The sequence below is a fragment of the Thamnophis elegans genome, chromosome 3, assembly GCF_009769535.1.
Source record: "Thamnophis elegans isolate rThaEle1 chromosome 3, rThaEle1.pri, whole genome shotgun sequence".
In the NCBI taxonomy this organism is placed as follows: Eukaryota; Metazoa; Chordata; class Lepidosauria; order Squamata; family Colubridae; genus Thamnophis; species Thamnophis elegans.
Window position 1 is genome coordinate 59696936 of NC_045543.1, and position 21225 is coordinate 59718160.

At 38.2% G+C, this 21225-nt stretch overlaps 1 protein-coding gene across 1 annotated transcript in view; it reads right to left on the reverse strand.

The window, feature by feature from the left end:
* The window catches only part of SVEP1 (sushi, von Willebrand factor type A, EGF and pentraxin domain containing 1), a 144823-nt gene extending 125126 nt beyond the window's left edge, over positions 1-19697 (reverse strand). The window contains exons 1-3 of the mRNA XM_032213166.1: positions 18941-19697; positions 4638-4893; positions 2859-3035 (exon numbers count right to left, since the gene is read on the reverse strand). Coding sequence (XP_032069057.1) covers positions 2859-3035; positions 4638-4893; positions 18941-19477 — 970 coding nt within the window. The 5' untranslated portion in view covers positions 19478-19697. The remainder of the gene's footprint in view (positions 1-2858; positions 3036-4637; positions 4894-18940) is intronic.
* Between the last annotated feature and the right edge of the window lie 1528 nt (positions 19698-21225).

Genomic DNA, 21225 nt, shown 5'->3' on the forward strand with positions numbered 1-21225 from the left:
TATAGTTTTACTAGATCTGTTTTTCATCTTTCTAGAAAATAGAGCTCAAGATAGCTTGATGGAACATGCAGGAAAAGTCCACTGAGATGATTCCTAAAATATGTACTACCACACTGTCCAAGACTTCCCCAGACAACTCCCAACAAACCTAAATGAACCATCCCAGCCTCTTCATTTGGAAGATGCAGACATATTTTAGGCACATATACTTGATATACTAAGCTGATCACACAATCCAAATAATTTTTTCGATACACTTTTTTACACAATATTGCACAACTGCCTTGCATTTCAAAGGGGATCTCAATCTCTTTCCTCCCTCTCATTTTATCCCTCATTCCCCCAGTATTGGGGTGAATGGTGGAGTAGATGGTTCAAACATCTACTCCTTATAAATAAAATTGGCTGTCCTACTTTATTTGGAATGAGATATTTTTGAACAAAAACTAAAAGCAGAATCAAAAGGATACAGCAGAAAGAACTTACAGTCCTCCAATGGTTGGAATGCAACCCCAATCAGCACAGCTGATGTTCAGGAATGATAGAGGATATAATTCCATGCTTACTGTAGAACTAACATTCTCTGCTTCATTATAGTAGATAGTAAATGAAATATCATTTATGTTAAATTTTGATCCAATGCACTATAGTCTTATCTGTTCTAGACAGGATCTATGAAGATTATAACTATGCCAGCAGAATTATGTATTTCATCATCTTTTAGCCCAAAGAAATTCACTTTGCAGCTTCCATATAATAAATAGATTTTTAACATGCAGTCTTTGAAATAATAATTTAATTTGATATGATTGGAAAAGTGTACATAGTATTGTCAGGAATGCATTCATCTGTTTATTCAATTGTGTAAAAGCCAAGAACCATACATGCTGTTTTATCAACATTATCTATAGGCTGCTTTATACTGGAGAGTCAAAATGCCATGTTAAGATTGCTAGGAAAGTGATGCATTTGTTTACTTCAAAGGTACAATATCAGTTTTTCTGAATCTGCAATGAAACAAACAAACAAACAAACAAACATACATAGTATACCTGTTTTACAGGTAGTCCTCGACTTACAACCAAAATTGAGCCCAGGATTTCTGTTGCTAAGTGAAACATTTGTTAAGTGAATTTTGCCCTATTTTACGCCTTTCTTGCTACTGTTGTTAAGTAAATCACTGCAATCTTCATAAACATGAACTCGTTGCCAAGCATTCAAATTTTGATCATGTGACTGTGGGAATGCTGCAATGGTTGTAAGAGTGAAAAACAGTCCTAAGTCGCTGTTTCAGTGCTGTTGTAACTTCAGTCACTATATGAACTCTTCTAAGTTGAAAACTACCTGTATTCTATTTTACTATCTTTGCTAGTGTCAGAAATACCTGGAGATTTTGATGTCCATCTTTTTGGATTCAGTCATACTCCATTACTATGCTTTGCAGCATAGGATATTTTATACATTAAAACCTAAAGCAGTATGATTAATAAGCCATTCAATTCTTTGCTTAATATTGTCCTGCAGCACTACCTGTTAAAACCTCCAAGCAATTTTCCCTGCTAAGGGTCACTAGTGGCCTTCCATTTTTTTAAAGGAGCTGTAGCAATTGGAAAAAGACTATGCTATGTTTGCAAGACCCATAGTGGCAGGTGGCAATCATAGCTAGGAGAGCCTTTACACAACTTATTGTATGCCAATTGCAGTCTCTCCTGGATCAGGAGTCCCTGAGCTCAGCCATTTAAGCTCATCTTACAGCTGGACTACTGTAATGCGCTCTACATGGGGCTACCCTTGAAGAGCTTTTGGAAGGTACAGCTGGTGCAGTGTGCAGTTGTGTTTGAAACAGTATTTTCCTTAAGTAGACGATCACCAGTCAGCATTTTCATTCATTTTTGGCTTTCGGAATGGCCCATTCCACTTTTTATTTTTCTTACTCCTACCTAGCCCATGATTACCAACACCTAGGAGAACATTTTCTTTCTGGCATTGCATTCATTCAGAAAACTGGTCAAATTTTCTCAGAACTCCTTCTATGATTATCACAATTCACTGGAGCCTATCATGTAAATTTTTCTAACCTATAGATTTCACTTTCATATACACCCATAACAGCCTAGATAAACCAATCTACTTGTCACATGACATATTTTAACTAGAAGCACCAAAAGTCCATTTTTGCCCCAGGTGTGTTTATGTTACTTTATGCAAGCTAAGATCTCTACTGTGGAGACAAACTTGCAAGGCAATACACTGCTACTGATATCTAGCCAGTTAAGAAATCCATGAAGTGTATTGACTCTCAAGATGTATCTAATTAAATACTGACAATATTTACAAGGACATGCAAATTATATAAAACCAATAATTATATATCCAGCTAAATAAAAATCTGAATCTGAATGATGGTTTGGGTCTACTGATGTTCAAGATGGGGCACTCGAAAGATGATGATTTCTCACAATTTCCATAAATAAGAAACCCAAGTTTTCCATCAACATACTCACTAGACACTGCAGTACAGGCAAATTCTTTGATGGATATTTATATGATGAGTGGGGTTTTTGTGAGAGCTATATGCATTACATGTAATTTGTAAAGTCAAATTTAACATACTAAAACTCTAAGCATGGAAATCGCATACAAAAATAAGGAGCTATGAGCCATTTGGCTGGCTAAATATTCAGGTTTGGACTTTGGCTATTACAGACATCTCTTGAATGTATTATACGTTCTGTAAAACCATTCAATCTGTTGGTACAATAAGTATGGGGCTGGGATATACAGCACTGGGAAGCTTTGAACAACATTGCCAAACCCAGGTCTGATACAAAATATAATAGAAGAAAATAGTTACTAACCTGTACATTCATGCTGTAGTCCTTTGCCATAGTATCCCTTTTCACAGATACACTCAAAGTGTCCTGTGTGAGTACCACACTTGCAGCTTGCCATGGTATCACAACAATTTTCAGTCCCCTCACAAAGATAGGAGCAGTATGCTATATCTTCCTGAATGTAACTTCCAGAAGGCAAGTCTGTAATTAGGACATTTGGGAGGACAGGATAGGGGTTCCAAATAAATAAGCAAATAAATAGTTAGAGACATCTATTCATTTAAAGTTTTTTAAATTGACATTTCATTGAAATGCAAAAGTAAGCTAAATCCCCATAGGTAAAATTACTGAAACAATGCTAATTATTTTAAAATCCATTTATCTTTCCTGTTCAAGCAGATATTGATGAGAATAAGAGATCAATTAATTTCCAATGATAGTTCTGCTCCATTTCATTAACACTTGGAAATCTGCATTTGCGAATTAATTTCCATGGATACAATGTTCTTTTTATTCTTCTATGCAAACGTTATTATAATAAAACTGAGATACAGAAGTCCTCTCATTGAAATGTTATTGTATCTATCTAGAAAGCAACGTTCTATTCTTAAAAGATGGAAAACAATTGAGGCATTTTAATGATTTTGTCCTGCAAAAGCCACATTGTATTCCTTCATTAAACTATACATTTTAATATTTTGTTTTATCTGACATTACCCAGTAAATTAATCAAGTAAAGTCTCTTGAACATATGGTTAAAATGAGTTCTGTAGACTTTAATACTGTGCAAACATTTATTCTAATCAAGATATTCAAAGAGAAAGTTCCAAAAGTATCTGACTTTTTGCATTTTATAAAATTTTCAGGTTTTGTATTTATAAAATGCAATTCATTTTTTTACAATTCTGAAAACTTACACAAGTTTAAAAATATATCTGGTATAGTTGGTTTATTCAATGTAGAAATATTGTATATTGAGTAAAGGAGGAAGCATGATTTAATGTGTTGTTTAAGTGGTAAGACATAGAGGCAAAATAAAGTGAATGGATTATTCAGACCTACAAAAATAAGGTATCCTGAAAACTTCATTTTTACTATAGGAGATTAGGGTGATTGGTCACAAATATTCTTCTTGAACCTGCCACACACACACACACGATATTCCCATGTGTATTGAAAGACATTTAATTACAATCAGAAGAATTATTTTAAAATCAAAATGAACACCTTACTTTAAAAATAACTATAATAGTATTTGGGCAAAGGATAAGGTTGAGTTTCACAATGTTATGCTTGCATAATGAATATCTTCCAGTTAATCTATTACAGGTAAGCCTCAACTTGTAACAGTTCATTTAGTGACTGTTCAAAGTAACAATGGCATAAAAGTGACTTCTGACCATTTTTCACACTTACAACACTGCAGTATCTCCATGGCCACATGATTAAAATTTGGACACTTGGCGTATTTATGACGGTTGCAGTGTTCCACGGTCAAATGATTCCCTTTTGCGACCTTCTGACAAGCGAAGTCTATGGGAAAGCCAGATTCACTTAACAACCATATTACTAACTTAAGAACTGCAGTGATTTCTGAACAGCTGTGGCAAGAAAGGTTGTAAAATGGGGCAAAATTCACTTAACAACTGTATTGCTGAGCAATAGAAATGTCAGGATCAATCATGGCCGTAAGTCGAGGACTACCTGTACAGGAGTATAGGCTATATATTTCAAATTCAGATCATATATTATCCCCAAACTTGAAACCACACAGATAATCAAAGCCAGACCTAGATCCAATACCTTCATGGAGAGCTCTGCGTGCTAAAGCTTCAAACTCTGCAAAACTGTGGAGCAAGTAACAGTGTTCCTCCTTTGGGTGAGAAGCCATGTCATTCAGCTCTCTGATATTGCCTTGCCATATCCCAAATGTGAAGATTTCTACTCCAAAGTCACGCAAAGATGCTGCAACGGGACGAGGATCCCCTCCATTGGAATATCCATCCGTAATCAAAAATATTACTTTGGTAGCATTTATGCGGGAGTGAACCAATATTTGCTAGAAAAAGAAGAAGAAGAAGAAAGGGGAGGGCAGGGAAAAATCAAGAACTATCAAGTTGGTGACCTGTTCATGGGTTTTTCTGCCAACATTCTCCCTCTTTTTTTATACAATTTTGTTTTTGGAAGGACTACTGTAAGATCAACATTTCTGAGAGAAACAGAGTATAATACAGAATGGAATAATACTTTTTGGATAGTGGTGAAAGCTCCCCACCCCGCACTCCCAATCACAGGTGGTGGTCTACTCCTTTCCCTTTTCTGATCATACCACAGCGGGGCAACAATACAAAATCGTTTGACACTGCCTTTGTTGGAAATGTTTTTTTTTTCTCCTTAGTTCCCACTACAGCTTATACAGTTCTGGTGATTTACCCATTTAAGCTAAATATATTCAAATGATTTAACATTTAAAGACCAAGTTATACATATTTCAAGTTACAGCAAGCTTTTACAAATTATTTCTAAAGGAAAATATTATCCAATTTCCTCACTTCCACTGTTCTTCCTGGAAGGCTCTTGTGACACATAACATATATTTGGACCCATGGGGATGGCGGGTAACCAAAATGGCAGTGATATGGGGCAAACAGGCAGGTGGGGAGAATTGGAGGCAGCCTCTTGCCTTGGGGCTGGGAGGGACCAAGCTGGGAATGGCTTGAATTAGGGTAGGTGCTTGCTTAACAGTCATATAGGACTCCCAATGACAGCAACATGGACTAGCCAAATTGCAATCATTTAAGCCAAGAGTGAAATCCACTTACCTTTGCTATTGGTTTGGTAGCAATGTGAGCACACGGAGGATTTCCTCTGCGCATGCGCAGGCCCTCCCGCACATGCGCAGAGCGTCAAAAGGGTAGAGTCTCCTGCTTGGGCAGCGGGTTGGAGTAGATGACCTGCAAGGTCCTTCCAACTCTGTTAATCTGGTTTCATTTATTTTACTACTGGTTTGGGCGAACCAGTAGTATTTTACTACTGGTTTGGGCGAACCAGTCTGAACCGGTAGCATTTCACCCCTGATTTAAGGGCAGCAATCATGTGATATTTCATTTAACAACTATTTTGTTTAGCAATGGAGTTGCTAGTTCCATTGCTAAGTGATCATTAAGAGGGGACTACCTGTACATTTAATTTTCTTATATGATGGATAGCCAGCTATATAAATTTGAATAATAAAGTAAAATAAATCAATTACCAAAGAAACTTTTCTTCTTTTCTTTTCCAAATTATTTCTATATTCATACTCTTTCTGTCAGCTTTTTTTGTCCTACTGCTGTTTCTTAAGAACAAGCATCTTTTTCTGTAGAAATCATACAGAATTACATATTACTTCGTTTTTCATTTGATATAAGTTTTAGGTTAGGCAAATAAGTTTTGAATATTGGTTAAATATGCATTTTACTAAATTTAATTTGATTTAAATAAAAACTAAAAACTGTAACCTATCAAACTACTCCTGTTTTTAAAAAGGAGTAAATTTAATCATGTAGCAATGCTTAACAATTGTGAAGGTTTGAGGTTAAACATGCCTGAATCAGTTTTGTGCTTATTCAACAATGTATATATACATCTCTCTCTCTAAGAGATTTATTGGAAGTTTTAATAGGTATGAGCAGGGATATTTTGGAGAAGATACTTCATGTTAAACATGATTGCCAAAATCTACACATAAGAAGAATGGAGAAAGAGCTTCAAAATGCTTGAGCCTCCTTCATACATGGAATAAAATATAGTTTGCCTTTTTAAAAAAAAACAGCAACCATTTCAACTGTATTAGGATTTATCTCAAACTTTCGTTGGTTTCTAATCTCAAAATGTTAGGAAACTGTACTTTCAATTGTAACAGCCATAGCCATAGGAGGTTCTGAGGGGTGTAAGGAAATTTGGCATTGTCTCTGCAGTCATAATTTAGTTATCCTAAATTTTAACTGCAAAATAAAGAGATATATTACAATTATTTAAACATGCAGAATGCTGTATTTACCAGACAAGTTTTCAAATAGATCAAGACGTTTTTATGCCATTCAAATTGGTCAGAAGTAGTCTTTGGAGAGGGGACTTTCCTGAAATAACTCAAGTTAGTATATAAAGAATTTATTTATTAAATAAGAATGCATTCCCCACTTCTTGACTGTCAGTATACGTACTGAAATTGTTGGTGGGATGAAATTACTTAGGGACTATTCCCCCCTCCCCTCAAAATGCTGTTTTCTTCAAAAATAGTTGAACAACATTTTTTGTAACTTGTAGTGTCTGCTTCTTTGGTGGCACTGCAAATTGTAGGAAGTAAATAATTTAGGAGAGAATCTCTTCATAGGCAAGGCCATGGTGGAGAGTAGAGTAAAGGAAATAAGATCATGGAAATGTGCAAGAAGCTTAGAAAGTAAGAACAAATATCTGAAGAAAGATATCACACACTGAGTACATTTTTGCACAGTAGAATTATTGCATGAGGCAAAAAGCCTGATCTACGACATGAGCAGGTGATATAAAGCAAGTTAGAGTAATCAAAATCACAGATGATTTTACATTTGAACCAGAGGACACATTCACATGGTTTAGAATGTTAAAATGTTTTAGGTTTTTACTAGTTAGTAAAGGTAGAAACTATAGTCAGAAAATAAGCCTACATAAACTCTAAAGCAAATAATATGCTCAGCTGTAGGGAATAGCAAAATATTTAGCAATAGCACTTAGACTTATATACCACTTCACAGTGCTTTACAGCCCTCTCTAAGTGGTTTACAGAATCAGCATATTGCCCACAACAATCTGGGTCCTCATTTTACCAACCTCAGAAGGATGGAAGCAGTGGTGAAATTCTAATTTTTTTTACTAATGGTTCTATGGGCATGGCTTGGTGGTGGGGTCCTGGGACTGAGTGAGCATGGCCAACTCGATGTCACTCATGGCCATGCCCACTTAGTCACATGTCACCACCATCACCAAGCCACACCCACAGAACCCAGTAGGAAAAAAATGTGTGTATGAGTCCATTCACAGCGGAGCTGCTGCTCCCTTTATGGTCCCCCCCCCGTCCCCCTCCCTCCCGGGGGTTTTACTGTCAAATATTTATTTTATTTCTTAAAAAAACAAAAAACAAATATTTCATCATTTGTCAATCATTAAGACATTGAAGTACAATTTTTTTTTGTGTGCCCCTCCCTCCCTCCACCCCCCCAACCCCCCTCCTCCTCCCCCCCCCGACTTCCCAGAACCCGTACACGGTATGGATTTTTAACTAACACAGTCTAAAATCTATTGAGAAAAAAGAAATAAAGAAATTAATGACATTCTACATTGACCTTAGCTCCTTCTTACTGAACTAACTTTTAACAGTTTAAATCATTTCTGATCTTAAGCATAGGCTAACTGGAATTTCTTGGTCCCGTATTTATTTTGTATATAGTCAATCCATTTTTTCCAGTCTCGTTTATATCTCTCATTTGAATGATCTTTAAGATATGCCGATATTTTAGCCATCTCGGCTAAGTTTGTCACTTTCAATGTCCATTCTTGGATTGTAGGCAAGTCTTCCTTCTTCCAATATTGCGCCACCAACAGTCTTGCTGCAGTTATTAGGTGCAGAATCAAATTAGTCTCTACCACTGTAAAGTCAGTACATATACCTAGTAAAAATAACTGAGGAATAAACTTTATCCTTCCTTTAAAAATATTTTGCATGACCCACCATATTTTTATCCAGAATGCCTTAACCTTTTGGCAGGTCCACCATATATGATAATATGTAGCATCGAGAGAACCACACCTGCAACATTTAGGCTGTACATTCGGATACATAGAAGCCAACTTTTTAGGATCTAAATGCCATCTATAGAACATCTTGTAAAAATTTTCTCTCAGATTTTGAGCTTGTGTAAATTTCACATTTCTTACCCAGATTCTTTCCCATGTATCCAACATTATTGGTTCCTCAATATTTTGAGCCCATTTTATCATACAATCTTTAACTAATTCTGTTTCCGAATCCATCTGTATTAATACATTATATATCCTCTTTATATGCATTAAGCTTTGATCTCTTATTTGTTTAAACAGATTATCCTCAACTTGGATAAAACCAATTTTTTGATCTATTTTCCACCTAGCCTGTAATTGCCCATACTGGAACCATGTTTGAACTACCTTCTCCTCTTTTAATACCTCTAAAGATTTTAATTTTAATACCCCCCTTTCCGAGGTAAGAAGCTGTCTGTAAGTAATTCTGTCCTGTTTTTGTGCTGTATTCATATTTTCAATTGCGTGTCTAGGAATTGCCCACATGGGTATCTTGTCATTTAATTTATATTGGTATTTCTTCCAAACCCGCAATAAAGCATTTCTTAAAATATGACTTTTAAAATTCTTATCCAATTTTTTGTTGAATAACAGGTAAGCATGCCAGCCAAATACCAGATCGTGTCCCTCAATATTCAATATTCTATCATTGGTTAAATGAGTACAATCACTAATTACAGATAATGCCACTGCATCATAATATAGTTTTAAATTAGGTAGTTTCAATCCTCCTCTCTCACGTACATCTTGCATTATTTTCATCTTTACCCTCGGCTTCTTTCCTGCCCACACAAACAGCCCTATCTTGTACCTTTTCCAATTTGAAAAGAGTCTGTTAAACTTCCATTGACTATGATTTGTGCTGTTTGCTGTTGGTATATTGCTTTAATTGACTGTAAAAAATTATCTCCTATCTGCATTTTTTGCAATATCTTCAGCAGAAATTGCCAGTTAACTTGATCAAAGGCCTTCTCAGCATCCAAAAATATAAACGCAGCAGGGATCTGGTTGTTCTTTCCCAAATATTCTAATGCATTAATAATTAATCTGACATTACTTTTCATCTGTCTCCCTTGTATAAAACCTGTTTGGTCCGTATGTATCAATTGTTGAATAACCAACATTAACCTATTTGCTAATATTTTAGTAAAAATTTTATAATCTACATTCAGTAATGAAATAGGTCTATAATTTTTGGGTTGAGTAGTATCTTGATCTTCTTTGGGTATCAAAGATATAAAAGCTGTCTTCCAAGATGGAGGGACTTTACCTTCCGTTTGAATCATATTAAATAATTCTCTAAGAGGTTCTACCATTTCTAACTGTAAGTTTTTATAGTAAACCGCTGTCAAGCCATCTGTACCTGGTGCTTTCCCTGACTTTAATTGCTTAATTACCTGCAAGATTTCCCCCGAGGTTATTGGTTGATTCAATTTTTGCCTGTGCTCTTCTCTAACTGAAGGTATTTTCTCTTTGTCTAAATATTTGTCTATGTCTAAACCATTAATTTTATCCCCTTTATACAGTTCTGTAAAAAATTCCCAGAAAGCCTTTTGAATCTCTTCCTGTTGAAACACCTCCTTCCCTCTGTAAATCAGTTTAGATATATTTCGAGTTTCCCTTTTTTTCCTAATCTGATAAGCTAACCATCTGCCAGGTTTGTTTGCATTACAAAAAGTATTGTGTTTTGCATATAATAAATTAGTAGCTACCTGGTCAGAGATCAACATGTCAAATTGAGATTTTAATATGTTAATAGCTTCCTTAACCTTTGTATCGTCTGGGTTCATTGTTAACTCCAGCTCTTTTCTCTTAATTTCCTCTTCCAGTTCTGTTCGTTTTAACCCTTGCTTATTTCTATGTGTTTTATTTATATTCATCAAGACTCCTCTCATATACGCTTTGCTTGCATCCCATACAAATTCCATAAATGTACCCTTATTCATATTCAAAACAAAATATTCAGATAGTAATTTTTTACAATCATTAATATACTTTTCATATCTAAATAAGTTTTCATTCAATCTCCAAGACCTTCTTGCCTGCGCTACCCTTCCCAACTCCATCCAAACTGGGTTATGGTCCGAAAGGACCCTAGCCGCAATCTTTGTTTTCTTGACCCTAGAAAGCAAATCATTAGTGGTTAGAATAAAATAAATCCTTGAAAGGGATTGATGCCTGTCCGAGAAGAAAGTGAAGTCATATTCCTCTGCATTTCTTTCTCGCCAAATATCTCTCAATTCAAAATCATCCATAATGTCAAAGAAAGGTTTGGGTAACTTTGCTCGCATCTTAGTATTTAGGCGGGAAATCTTCTTATCTCTCTTAGTGTCTATCACTCCATTCCAGTCACCCAATAGTATACAGGAACTATAGTCCCACTGTACTAATTTAGCATGAAGATTTCTATAGAATCTATCTTGCTGTTGATTGGGAGCATAAATTCCCAAAAGTAATGTCTTTTTCCCTTCTAAGATTAAGTCTAAAGCAATATATCTTCCGAAGGGATCTGCTTCTATTAATTCAGCTTTCATATCTTTTCTTAAGTATACAACTATACCATTCTTCTTTTCCATAGCAGAAGCTGCAAAATGTTGACCAAGTTTTGAGTTGATCAAATATTTTTGATCAGTTGACTTGATATGAGTTTCTTGCAAACAAATTACATCGTTCTTAAACTGTTTGAGATAATGAAATATTTTCTTCCTCTTCTGTGGAGAATTCAGTCCGTTGACATTCCATGTTAAAATCTTAGTTGTCATCTTTGGTTGGTTGAAGCATTTTTAGAGCTTCCTGCATGGCCTGTTTAACCTTAGGTCTAGCTCCTCCCACTGCTTCCAGATTTGTTATTGTAGTTCCTTGATCGATGGCCGATGATTGTTGATGCTGTTGCTTTTTAGCTTGTTTCTCCATACGTCTAGTAGTCATGTGGCTAGGTCTTGGTTCCATAGCACCTTGCACTTCTAGAGAAGAGAGATGCTCCATCTTGTCTGGTGGTTGTGTAGTTTGCTGTCTATCCTGTCCTTCTTGTGGTCTTTCTCTAGGTTCAGATGGTGCAGGGTATCCGGCCTTCAATATATTATAATAAAAATCTCGGGCTTTCCATACAGAGTTGAGGCGGTACCTTTGCTTATCAAGTGTAAATATGATGCCAAATGGTGCATCCCATCTATACTGTATCTGACGATTTCTGAGTTCTTCGACCAAAAAAGCGTAGTCTCTCCTGGCTCTTAACATTTGAGGTGGTATCTCTTTCAAAACAGCCAGGTCTTGACCGCCAATTTGAAGCTTAGTGTTATAAGACGCTTGCAGTACCATATTTCTAAGCTCTCTTGTAGTAAAATATATAACGATGTCTCGAGGAAGCTGCTTCTTCTTTGCCAGCCAGGAGTTAACGCGGTAAGCTTTGTCAATTTGCCAGTCTAGGTTGGTCCCTGGTCTTCCCATCAGGCAGTCAAAAGCTTCCGATAGGATCTGTTTCAGGTTCTCCTGTTTCTCCTCACGCAGCCCCCTTACTCTTAATGCGAACTCCATTTGTCGGTACTGTATCATAATAATTTCTTTTTCAGCATTTTCCACTTTTTGTTCCACCACCTCTGTTTTCAATGTCAAGTTAGCATTGGCATCATTAAGAACCTCTAGAGTATCTTCCATTCCAGAAATATGTTCTGTTAATACAGTTACAAGTCTCAGCATTTCGTCTCTAATTTTACCAACCTTAGCGTCAAATTTCTCATACAGCTCCTGTTTAAGTCCTTTTATTTCACTTTTAATTTCTTCTTTCATTTCTTTTATTTCCTCTTTTCTCTCCTGCTTTACCACCTCTCTATTATCTCTAAACTTATCTTCCATTTTAATTGTCTGTGCATTAAGAGCCTCGCTTAGATTACTCAGGAAAAATTCTTTCGTTAACACATCCCCAGCAGGGGGCGTAGGAAGCGGAGGCTGCAGCTTTGTGCCAGGCACTGAGAATGTGCCCCTGGAAGTAGAGGGTGACGACTTCAAGTTAATATTTGGTTTTGAAGCCATTTCAAAATTTATCTGCCTGCAGTTAATAAAACTCTATTGCCTGAATATGCAGCTATAAGTAAAGAGGCTGAGTTCCCCTTTTATTTTGAAGTTTAAGGCTTGGCTAAACTTTCAGTGAGTAAACATTGTAACAAGACCGCAGCAGATTCATCACCATTTAACTTCCAGATAAGCAAGATTAATGAAGGAGTAAAATTCTTGTAGAAATGAAACTAATTAAAAAGCTTCTGCTGGCCTATTGTGAAACCAAAACAAATGATAAGCAATCTCTTTTGTTTTGAATTCTTGTGACAATTAACAAAAAGTGTTCGTTATTACCGGAGAAACCAGCCTGCTCGGCGCCATTTTAAAAGCCTCTAAGTAAATAATTTTTCGGAGGAGAAAAAGAAAAGAAGCTAAAATGTTGATAAACAATTATTGTCCACGCAAACGGATTCAGCTCGTGATAAGATTAAATCAAACAAAACTTTGAACTGAGTGGGGGAGACCTACTTTGTCCCGCACAAGGCAGTTTGAAGTTCCCAGCACGGACAGCCGTTCTGCCTTGGGCTAGCCCCCCTTTCCCTGCAAGCACAAAAGCTGCAAAAATCGAAGAGCATTTGCCAGCAAAACAATTTTTTCTTTCCTTCTTGCCTGAAGGATAAGAAAACCTGATAAGACGTCAGATGGAAGATCCTCTAAACAGGTACGTAGCCAGGAATTCGGAGGCAGCTGATTTTTTGCTGCCACCACCAGCAGGCTCCTCCCAGGAAGTTCCCTCCCGGGGGTTGAAGTACCTTAAAGGGACAGTTGCAGCAGCTCTGCTGTGAATGGAGGGAGAAATGTTTGGATTGTCTCTGCTGCATTTAGCCTTGAATTCTGTGGCAGAGACAATCTGAACAATTTCCCCTCCATTCACAGCAGAGCTGCTCCCTTTATGGTCCCCCCTCAGCTCCCTCCCTCCCTGGATATACCTTAAAGGGACAGGCTGCAGCAGCTCTGCTGTGAACGGAGGGAGAAACATTGAGATTGGGTGGGTGGGTGGAGCGGCAGGAAGAGGTGAGCAGTGATAGGGCAACCAGGTAGGCATGGGCAGGGCCACCAAAGATTTTGCCACCGGTTCGGAGCCAATTGTCCCTACTGATTTGGTAGTTTGATAGTTTGAGCCTGGTGAGATTCAATCTACCAAACTGCTGGCAGCTGGCAAGCAGCAGAAGTAGCCTGCAGTACTACATTCTAACCACTGCACCACCGCAGCTCAGAATAGATAGGATGTATGATACAAGGAATTTATAATAAATTATGAAACTGATTGAGTATATCATCTAAAAGTGTCCATCAACAAAGGACAGAAAGGACTAGAAAATGAGCAATTTATCCCATGGATAAATTATTACCCATCAAGCACATAAGAAAGGGTTTATTGAGAATGATTATTCTGAGGAAAAGAAAAACATGTCCACAATAAAAAAAACATGCACGCTTACAATATTCTGGCTAAGAGACACTTTTTAAAATATATATTAAACTGAACCAAGTGGGAAAAATATACTTTTGTGGCTGGCTGCTTCCAATGTGATATTAACATATGAACATATTAAAAATGATTACCAGAGTTTTATGAATAAATCAAACAAATAAGTACCATATTTTTTGAAATATAAGACGCACCAAGATTTTGAAGAGGTAAAAAAAAAAAAAAAGTACTCTGCAGATTTCCCAAACCTTCTGCATGCCTCATTTTTTGTGAAAAACGGGGCATGCAGAAAGTTTGTGGGGCCTGTAAAGTGCTCCTGGGGGTTGCCCCCCCCAAAACGAGCAAAAAGGCTTATTTTTGGCAAAAATGGGCCTGGTTTTTGCTTTAAAAAGGGCATGCATAGCCTTTAGGAGGCTTGTAGAGTGCTCCTGGGGGCTGGGGCAGATTCTTGCCCTCCTCAGCCCCCAGGAGCACTCTACAAACCTCCTAAAGGCTATGCACATCCATTTTTGTGAAGGGGGGATCTTATACACTGAATACACTGCTGTACTCAGTGTATAAGACGCACCCACATTTTTCACTCTTTTTGGGGGGGAAAGGTGCATCTTATACTCCAAAAATACGGTAACAAATAATTCCTATGAATTTTTGCTCATGCACTATATCCTCTTTGGCCCAAGGTTTTCAGTCCTATGGAAGATAAAGAGAGTGGCAAATGAGAAAAAACGAGGTGGAGGGGCTTCAGTAAGGATTTTTACTGGAGTTGGCCATTTACATAGATAAGATAGGGAATCTGGTCACTGTGAAAAAATTACGGGCATTTGTACTTTTTTCTTTATTTGATTTTCCTTTTTGGTTGAACCATCTTAAATTTACAGTTCTATTTCTTTCTGAAGTATAAGGTACTTAAAATGCTGAAGCAATGTTTAAAATTTCCTTCAAATTCTTCTCAGAAAGTCATCTCTTTTACAATTAATTAACCATGCAATTAAGTTCCTCTATCATCATGTAACTGATTAACCTGTCAGGACAAAGTCTGTTTTTTCAGTAAATATTTCTCTTAACCAAAATGGAAAAGCTGAAGTATTTTCCTTTCTAGTGCCACTTAAAAAGATAACTAATTGCAGTTGTCTTTAGCTGGACCACTAAGCAACAATAAAATCAGTGCCTTTGTTTTTTTTATTGTAGAATGTAATTATACTTTCCAGGAAAGAAGTGCTAAAATAACTTAGGGGCTCTCCTTGGCCTCTAAAGACAAATTTCTTAAAAATCAAAAACCAATCACTCTACAAATTAAAGTTGTATTTAGAGCAAGGGTGGATAACTGATGATAATGGTATCAGAAATCACAATTCTGCAGCAAATGTATATATTTAATTAGTAATCAATTATCTTAGCCCCTTTATGTTTCCTGACAAATTTTGACTGAGGTCATTCACATATCCAAATAACATTATCCTTTCTTTCATCTTGTGTGTAAATTTTAACTAAAAGAGCACTGCTATGTGAACTTCTTTCTTCTCTACTGAAGTATTTATAATACTTACATGGCTTCTAGAACTGTGCATGCTTTGAACATTCTTTGGAAGAGATGACTCTTTATAACCTGAGTGACTGAGAAAAAAGCAGCTGCTTTACATGAGTCAACTCATTAAAGGAGCTTTGGCTTTAAAGAGTCACATAAAAAGCAAGTGCATTTTTCTCAGGAATCTGTACAAGACTGAAGCTGTAATCTGGCCTGCAAAAAATGTCTTATTTGGCTAGAAAAACAGTGGAATCTTTCCCATCAAAAAGATAAGCGTAACTTGAGCTTGAAAATAGAAGACAATGGTGCAATTTTTCATAGCAAGAAAATAAAGATGGTTATTAAAGTGTAAGTTCTTCTATTTCCTCAGTAAATTTGGTATAATAATAGTATTATTTGGTCGGTATATATAGTAAACTTTGCAAAACAGCTGTATTAATTATTTCAATATGCTATTAATGTTACACCTCCCTATACATACTGAGCACATCGGTATGTTATGATAAATGAGGATAATAAAATTACTTTTGAATTGGGATCCTTGGCTTCTTCCTCTCCTCCTAAAACTGAGTCAAAACCTAGTTTGAAAATAATACTACTGTAATGTTTGGTTTTGTTCTGCAAGTCCCTCTGCCAAGAGAAAGCAAGCAGCACACTTGCTCTTTACTTATGCCTAAAACAAGACAATCAATATATAACACCATTAAGAAAACAAATAATTTCTGTTATCATATTTTCCAGGTCTACATATTTCTTTTAATTTGTCTTTATCCAAGCTACAAAATTGCATTTGTTGAAGAAATTCAAACTGCATGGGCAAAAATTGATTTCTGAAAAAGCCTTCTTTTGTGTTCTATCCTGCATGGATGGCATCCTCCCATAAAGTATGAATAAAGCTTAAATAAATTAACTTTCCCTAATCTGAATACAAAATTTTAAACCTAGTTCTCTATTGTCTTCTTTCCTGGCATATATAAAAGAATGAAAGAAAGAAAGAAAGAAAGAAAGATGGATGTGTGTGTGGTGTGTGTGTGTGTGTGTGTGTCCCCGTGTCCTATAATCAATTTCCCTTCAGGATCAAGGATTACCTATATCCATAATTTGACTCTGGGTCCAGTTCAAACACTGAATTTCAGACCTTAATTTACAGATTCCTGTTTGCTATTTAATTTCTTTATTTTTTTTTTATGCCTGGCACATGAGGTCAACACACAAACCCTGCTGTTTAAATAAGAATAGTCAACCAGCATCTATATCAATAGTCCTCCAAAAGTTGCTGAATTCCCATAATTTCTCACAACTGATTGTGCTAGCTAAGCTGATGGAAGCTAAATATCTGTAGGACAATATATGGTTTATCCTGCCAAAGACAATACTGTGTGCAAAGCACTTCAGAATGCATTGACCATATACAAAGCAGTTCAGCACTTGGCAGTGAAGAAGGCGGTACTCAAAACCTCTTGACAATTTTTTTAAAGCCCTTTTAACCACTTTTATACCCTCCAGTATCCCTTCTGTATCCATATTTATTTCACTCATATTGGTCTGAAACTTGATGGAAGAAACATTTGGGAAAAACATTTCTCTGTGAAGAACAGCTGTGATGGAATGGAATAGACATCCTGTTACATTATGCTGTGGAGAAAATAAATGAAGTTATGTGGTTTGGCTCTGAATATATGAAATAAGGGTCACATTTTATATTTGTGAGGTATCTGAGATCAGAACTTCCAGGATAATTCTCTGAGACTAAAAACATCTGTGAGAAGATTGATTTAGATTAGGACTTTTTCTGTGAAAAGTGGGAGAAAGAGGTGTTTTTCCTAACTAGTTTATGGTAATAAAAACTGACCTGCCCCTCAAATGTTATTAATAATCAATCAGAAAAAATGGATACCTCTATTGTATGTTCTGTGATGAAATAGAGATCTGTCACAACTTACTGGATAATATACTTATTAGTTGCTAAGCTGCCACTGTATTTGCTTTTTTTGCTTCCATACTTAAAAGCATACAGGAGATTCTGATTAGGGAAGATGAGTGGTGAGAGTATTTATTATGTTGTCTCTTCTTGTATGATAGGAATTCTGTATAACATCATTAAAAATCACCCAATCCACCATCATTTTTTTTCATTAAAAAAAGAAAAGACACTGAAAAACTACGAACTGCCAATGTCACAGCTTGTTCTACTCAAGTTCTCCTGCAAAAACACTACTTTCTTACAAATGTAAAAATGTATACAAATTTCGTATTTTGCATTATCTGGGATGGCCCATTCAATCCCTTAATGGTGCTGCTGTCAGGAAACCAGATGGGGACAAATCACGTGGCCATCTTTATCCATCTCACAAGTGTCTCTAAAGATGGACTTTTCTGACCCAATTTTCCGAAAATATCAAACATTCAAGATGCAAATAAATATGGTATCCTAGAATGACCATTTTCTTCAAGCTGTAGATCAAGAATACACTGTCAGAATTCCCAAGTATTGATCATGCTGTGTGGAAATTTATTGAGTCTGTCAAGCATGGAAAAAGCTGCTATAGAAAGTTCATGCTTGGTATAGCCCTGCATAGCTTTTTGAGCAAAAAGCATTCAGAAGTGGCAGCCAAAATTGGGTTAGGGAAGCCCACGCCATTTTTTTCAAAGTATTTAATTAGCAAAAACCAGACAGTCGCATGGAAACTGTTAATCTGCAGTTTTAATAGAACATGGATTTATAGCTTTAGTTATTATGTCAAGCTGACTAGACCAAGGCCACAAAAGGAGTACAGGTAGTCCTCGACTTACAACATTTCATTTAGTGACCATTCACTAAAAGTGACTTATGACCATTTTTCACACTTATGACCATCACAGCATTCCCCATGGTCCTGTGATCAAAATTTGGAAGCTGGGCAACTGGTTCATACTTGCACTGTCCCTGGGTCATTTGAACAACTTTTACAACTTTCTGACAAGCAAAGTCAATGGGGAAACCTGATTCACTTAACAACGGTGGCAAGAAAGGTCGTAAACTGGGGCAAAATTCATTTGACAACTGTCTCACTCAGCAATAGAAAATCTGGCCTCAATTGTAGAGGACTACCTGTAATCAGAACTTGGCAGTGATTGGAACTCAAGTCTTCCTGGGTTCTAGTCCAGCACCGGAACAGGTCTAACGCAGGCCTGAAATAAACTGCGAGTTTTGATCCGGAGCTAGTAAATTAATTACAGATTAACCACAGCCAAACTTACCGCGGCTTGCTGGAAAGCCCCCTTGGTGTAAGTGCCGCCCCCTCGGTAGCCGATGGCCGGGATTTCACGGCTGAGTAGGGCGCACTTGTGCTGCCGCTGCTGCGCCCGCGTGGGAGGCGAGATGTAGTCCACGCGTGGCACCACGTTGTTCTTGGAGGAGAAGGTCACGATGGCCACCCGCGTGGCCGTCGGCACGACCGGGAAGTCGGAGAGCAGCTTCTTGACGAAGCGCAGCTCGCTGAGAAAGTTAGCCTGGCCCACGCTCGACGACTCGTCCACCAAGAAGACCAGTTCCAAGCGGCCGCTCTTCTCCCGCAGCTGCCTCACCTGCCGCTTGAAAGCCCGCCCGAGTTTCTCCACTTTGTTGCCCGCCGCCGCGGGCGATTCCGACAACAACGTCCCGGAGGCGACCGGCTTGAAGGGAGCCGAGAGCGCCGCTAGAGAACTCAAGTTGAAGGGGCGATACAGGCTGCGGGGCTGCGCGGGCGCCCACGCCAGAGCCCCACCGACCCACAAACACAGCCCCGCTAGCCACATCCCTCCGGTCTCGTCCGCCCGTCTACGATGAAGTCCCTTTTCCTCGAGTTTGCTCCCTTTTCCGCTCACGCCCTTTTTCCGACGGCTGGATTTAAGTCTCCCACTCGCTCCTACCGCGGCGCGCACGTGGCGAGGGCTGCGCGCGTTTGCCTCGGTTTGGCGCTTCCCCTCTTAAAAAAATTATTCTCCTTTCGCCGCCGCCGCCCCCCCCCCTCGCAAACCCTTCCCCGCAGCGCTCGAAAGGCAAAAAAAAAGGGGGAGATATGAGTGTCTCTGAACCTCCCTTCTCTCCGCTACTCCCCCCCACCCCCGGTCCTCTTCCTCGCTCGGCCGAAGTTGTTGCTGCCTGAGATTCCTTGTCACCAGAGCCCCGCCGGTGTCTGCCAGGCTGTCAACATTCCCAACGCAAACACATCGGCACCGAGGCTTAAGCTCTGATTGATCCCATATGTCTGGCAGGCAGCACCGGACGGAGAAAAGGGAGGGGACGCGAGAAAGGGGACGGGGCTGGGGGGGGGGGAGGAGAAGGCCCGCGACTCGATGGATGGATCCAGATACCAGGAGGGCCACGGTAATTGGAAACACTTTGTGCAACAATAACACGCTGCGGGAGGGGAAGGGGGGGCTGTTGGATAAGGGAAAACGGGAGGGGGGGTTGCTTTAGAGAATCCTAGGTTGCTTCCCGACGTCTCTTTATTGTAAGAGAGCCGAAGAATGGAATGTTACTTTCTTATCTGCAGCCAGAGGAATACCAGGTCAATTCAGTACTTCACCAAGAGACTTTTAACAGCCCAGCATTTCAGGATATTTTTCTTCTCTTACCTGACTGAGAGGATTATCTGCACATGGCTATTCATCCTTAGTACATTAGCCAGAACCTGCCACAGAAAAAGAAAAATGGACAAAAACTATGCCCCTCCCTATTGCTGCTGTCTCCTGCTGCAACTTTTGAAGGAGTTTCCAGACAACGCTAGCCCTGGAACCTGTACTGACAAAGAGATCAGTACAGGTATTCCTCAACTTAACAACAGTTCATTTAGTGACCGTTCAAAGTTACAACAGCACTTTAAAAAGTAAGACCACTTTCACACTTATGACCCTTGCAGCATCCACCTAGTCATGTGATTTACATTTGGATGTTTGTATTTATGATGGTTGCAGTATCTCGGGGTGTCCCTTCACTTCTGACAAGCAAAGTCAACAGGAAACCCAGATTCACTTAACGACCATGTTGCTAACTTAACAGCTGCAGTGAATGTGGTCATAAGTTGAGGACTACCTATATTGCAGAAAGAAATACGTAACAGCTACAGCATACAATGTGGTATTATGAGTACTTTTTGACTTATGGCTGGTGGTTTAGTGACTGTTTGAACTTAAGATGGACCCAGAAAAGGGACTTCCAACTTGAATTTGAGGTTTCAATGGCCAGGTCTTCTTCCCATAGGCATGTGACTTTAATTTATGACATTTTATCAGAAACTACCATTTACTTTTGGTTTCTGGTAAACAATGTCCTATATTGAACAGTGGATTTGCTTAACAACTGTGATGTTCGCTAAATAACTGCAGCAAAAAAGATCATACAATCAGGTGGGGTCACGTGCTGACCCCCTTAACGATTGCTACAACTACGAACAAAATTTCAGTCATAAATGGAGGACTACCTGTAGTATCCTACTGCACATTTAAAGACTTGGGAAGTTAGTTTACCATCTTCCATAAGCAAGCAGTTCTGTCTATGTCTC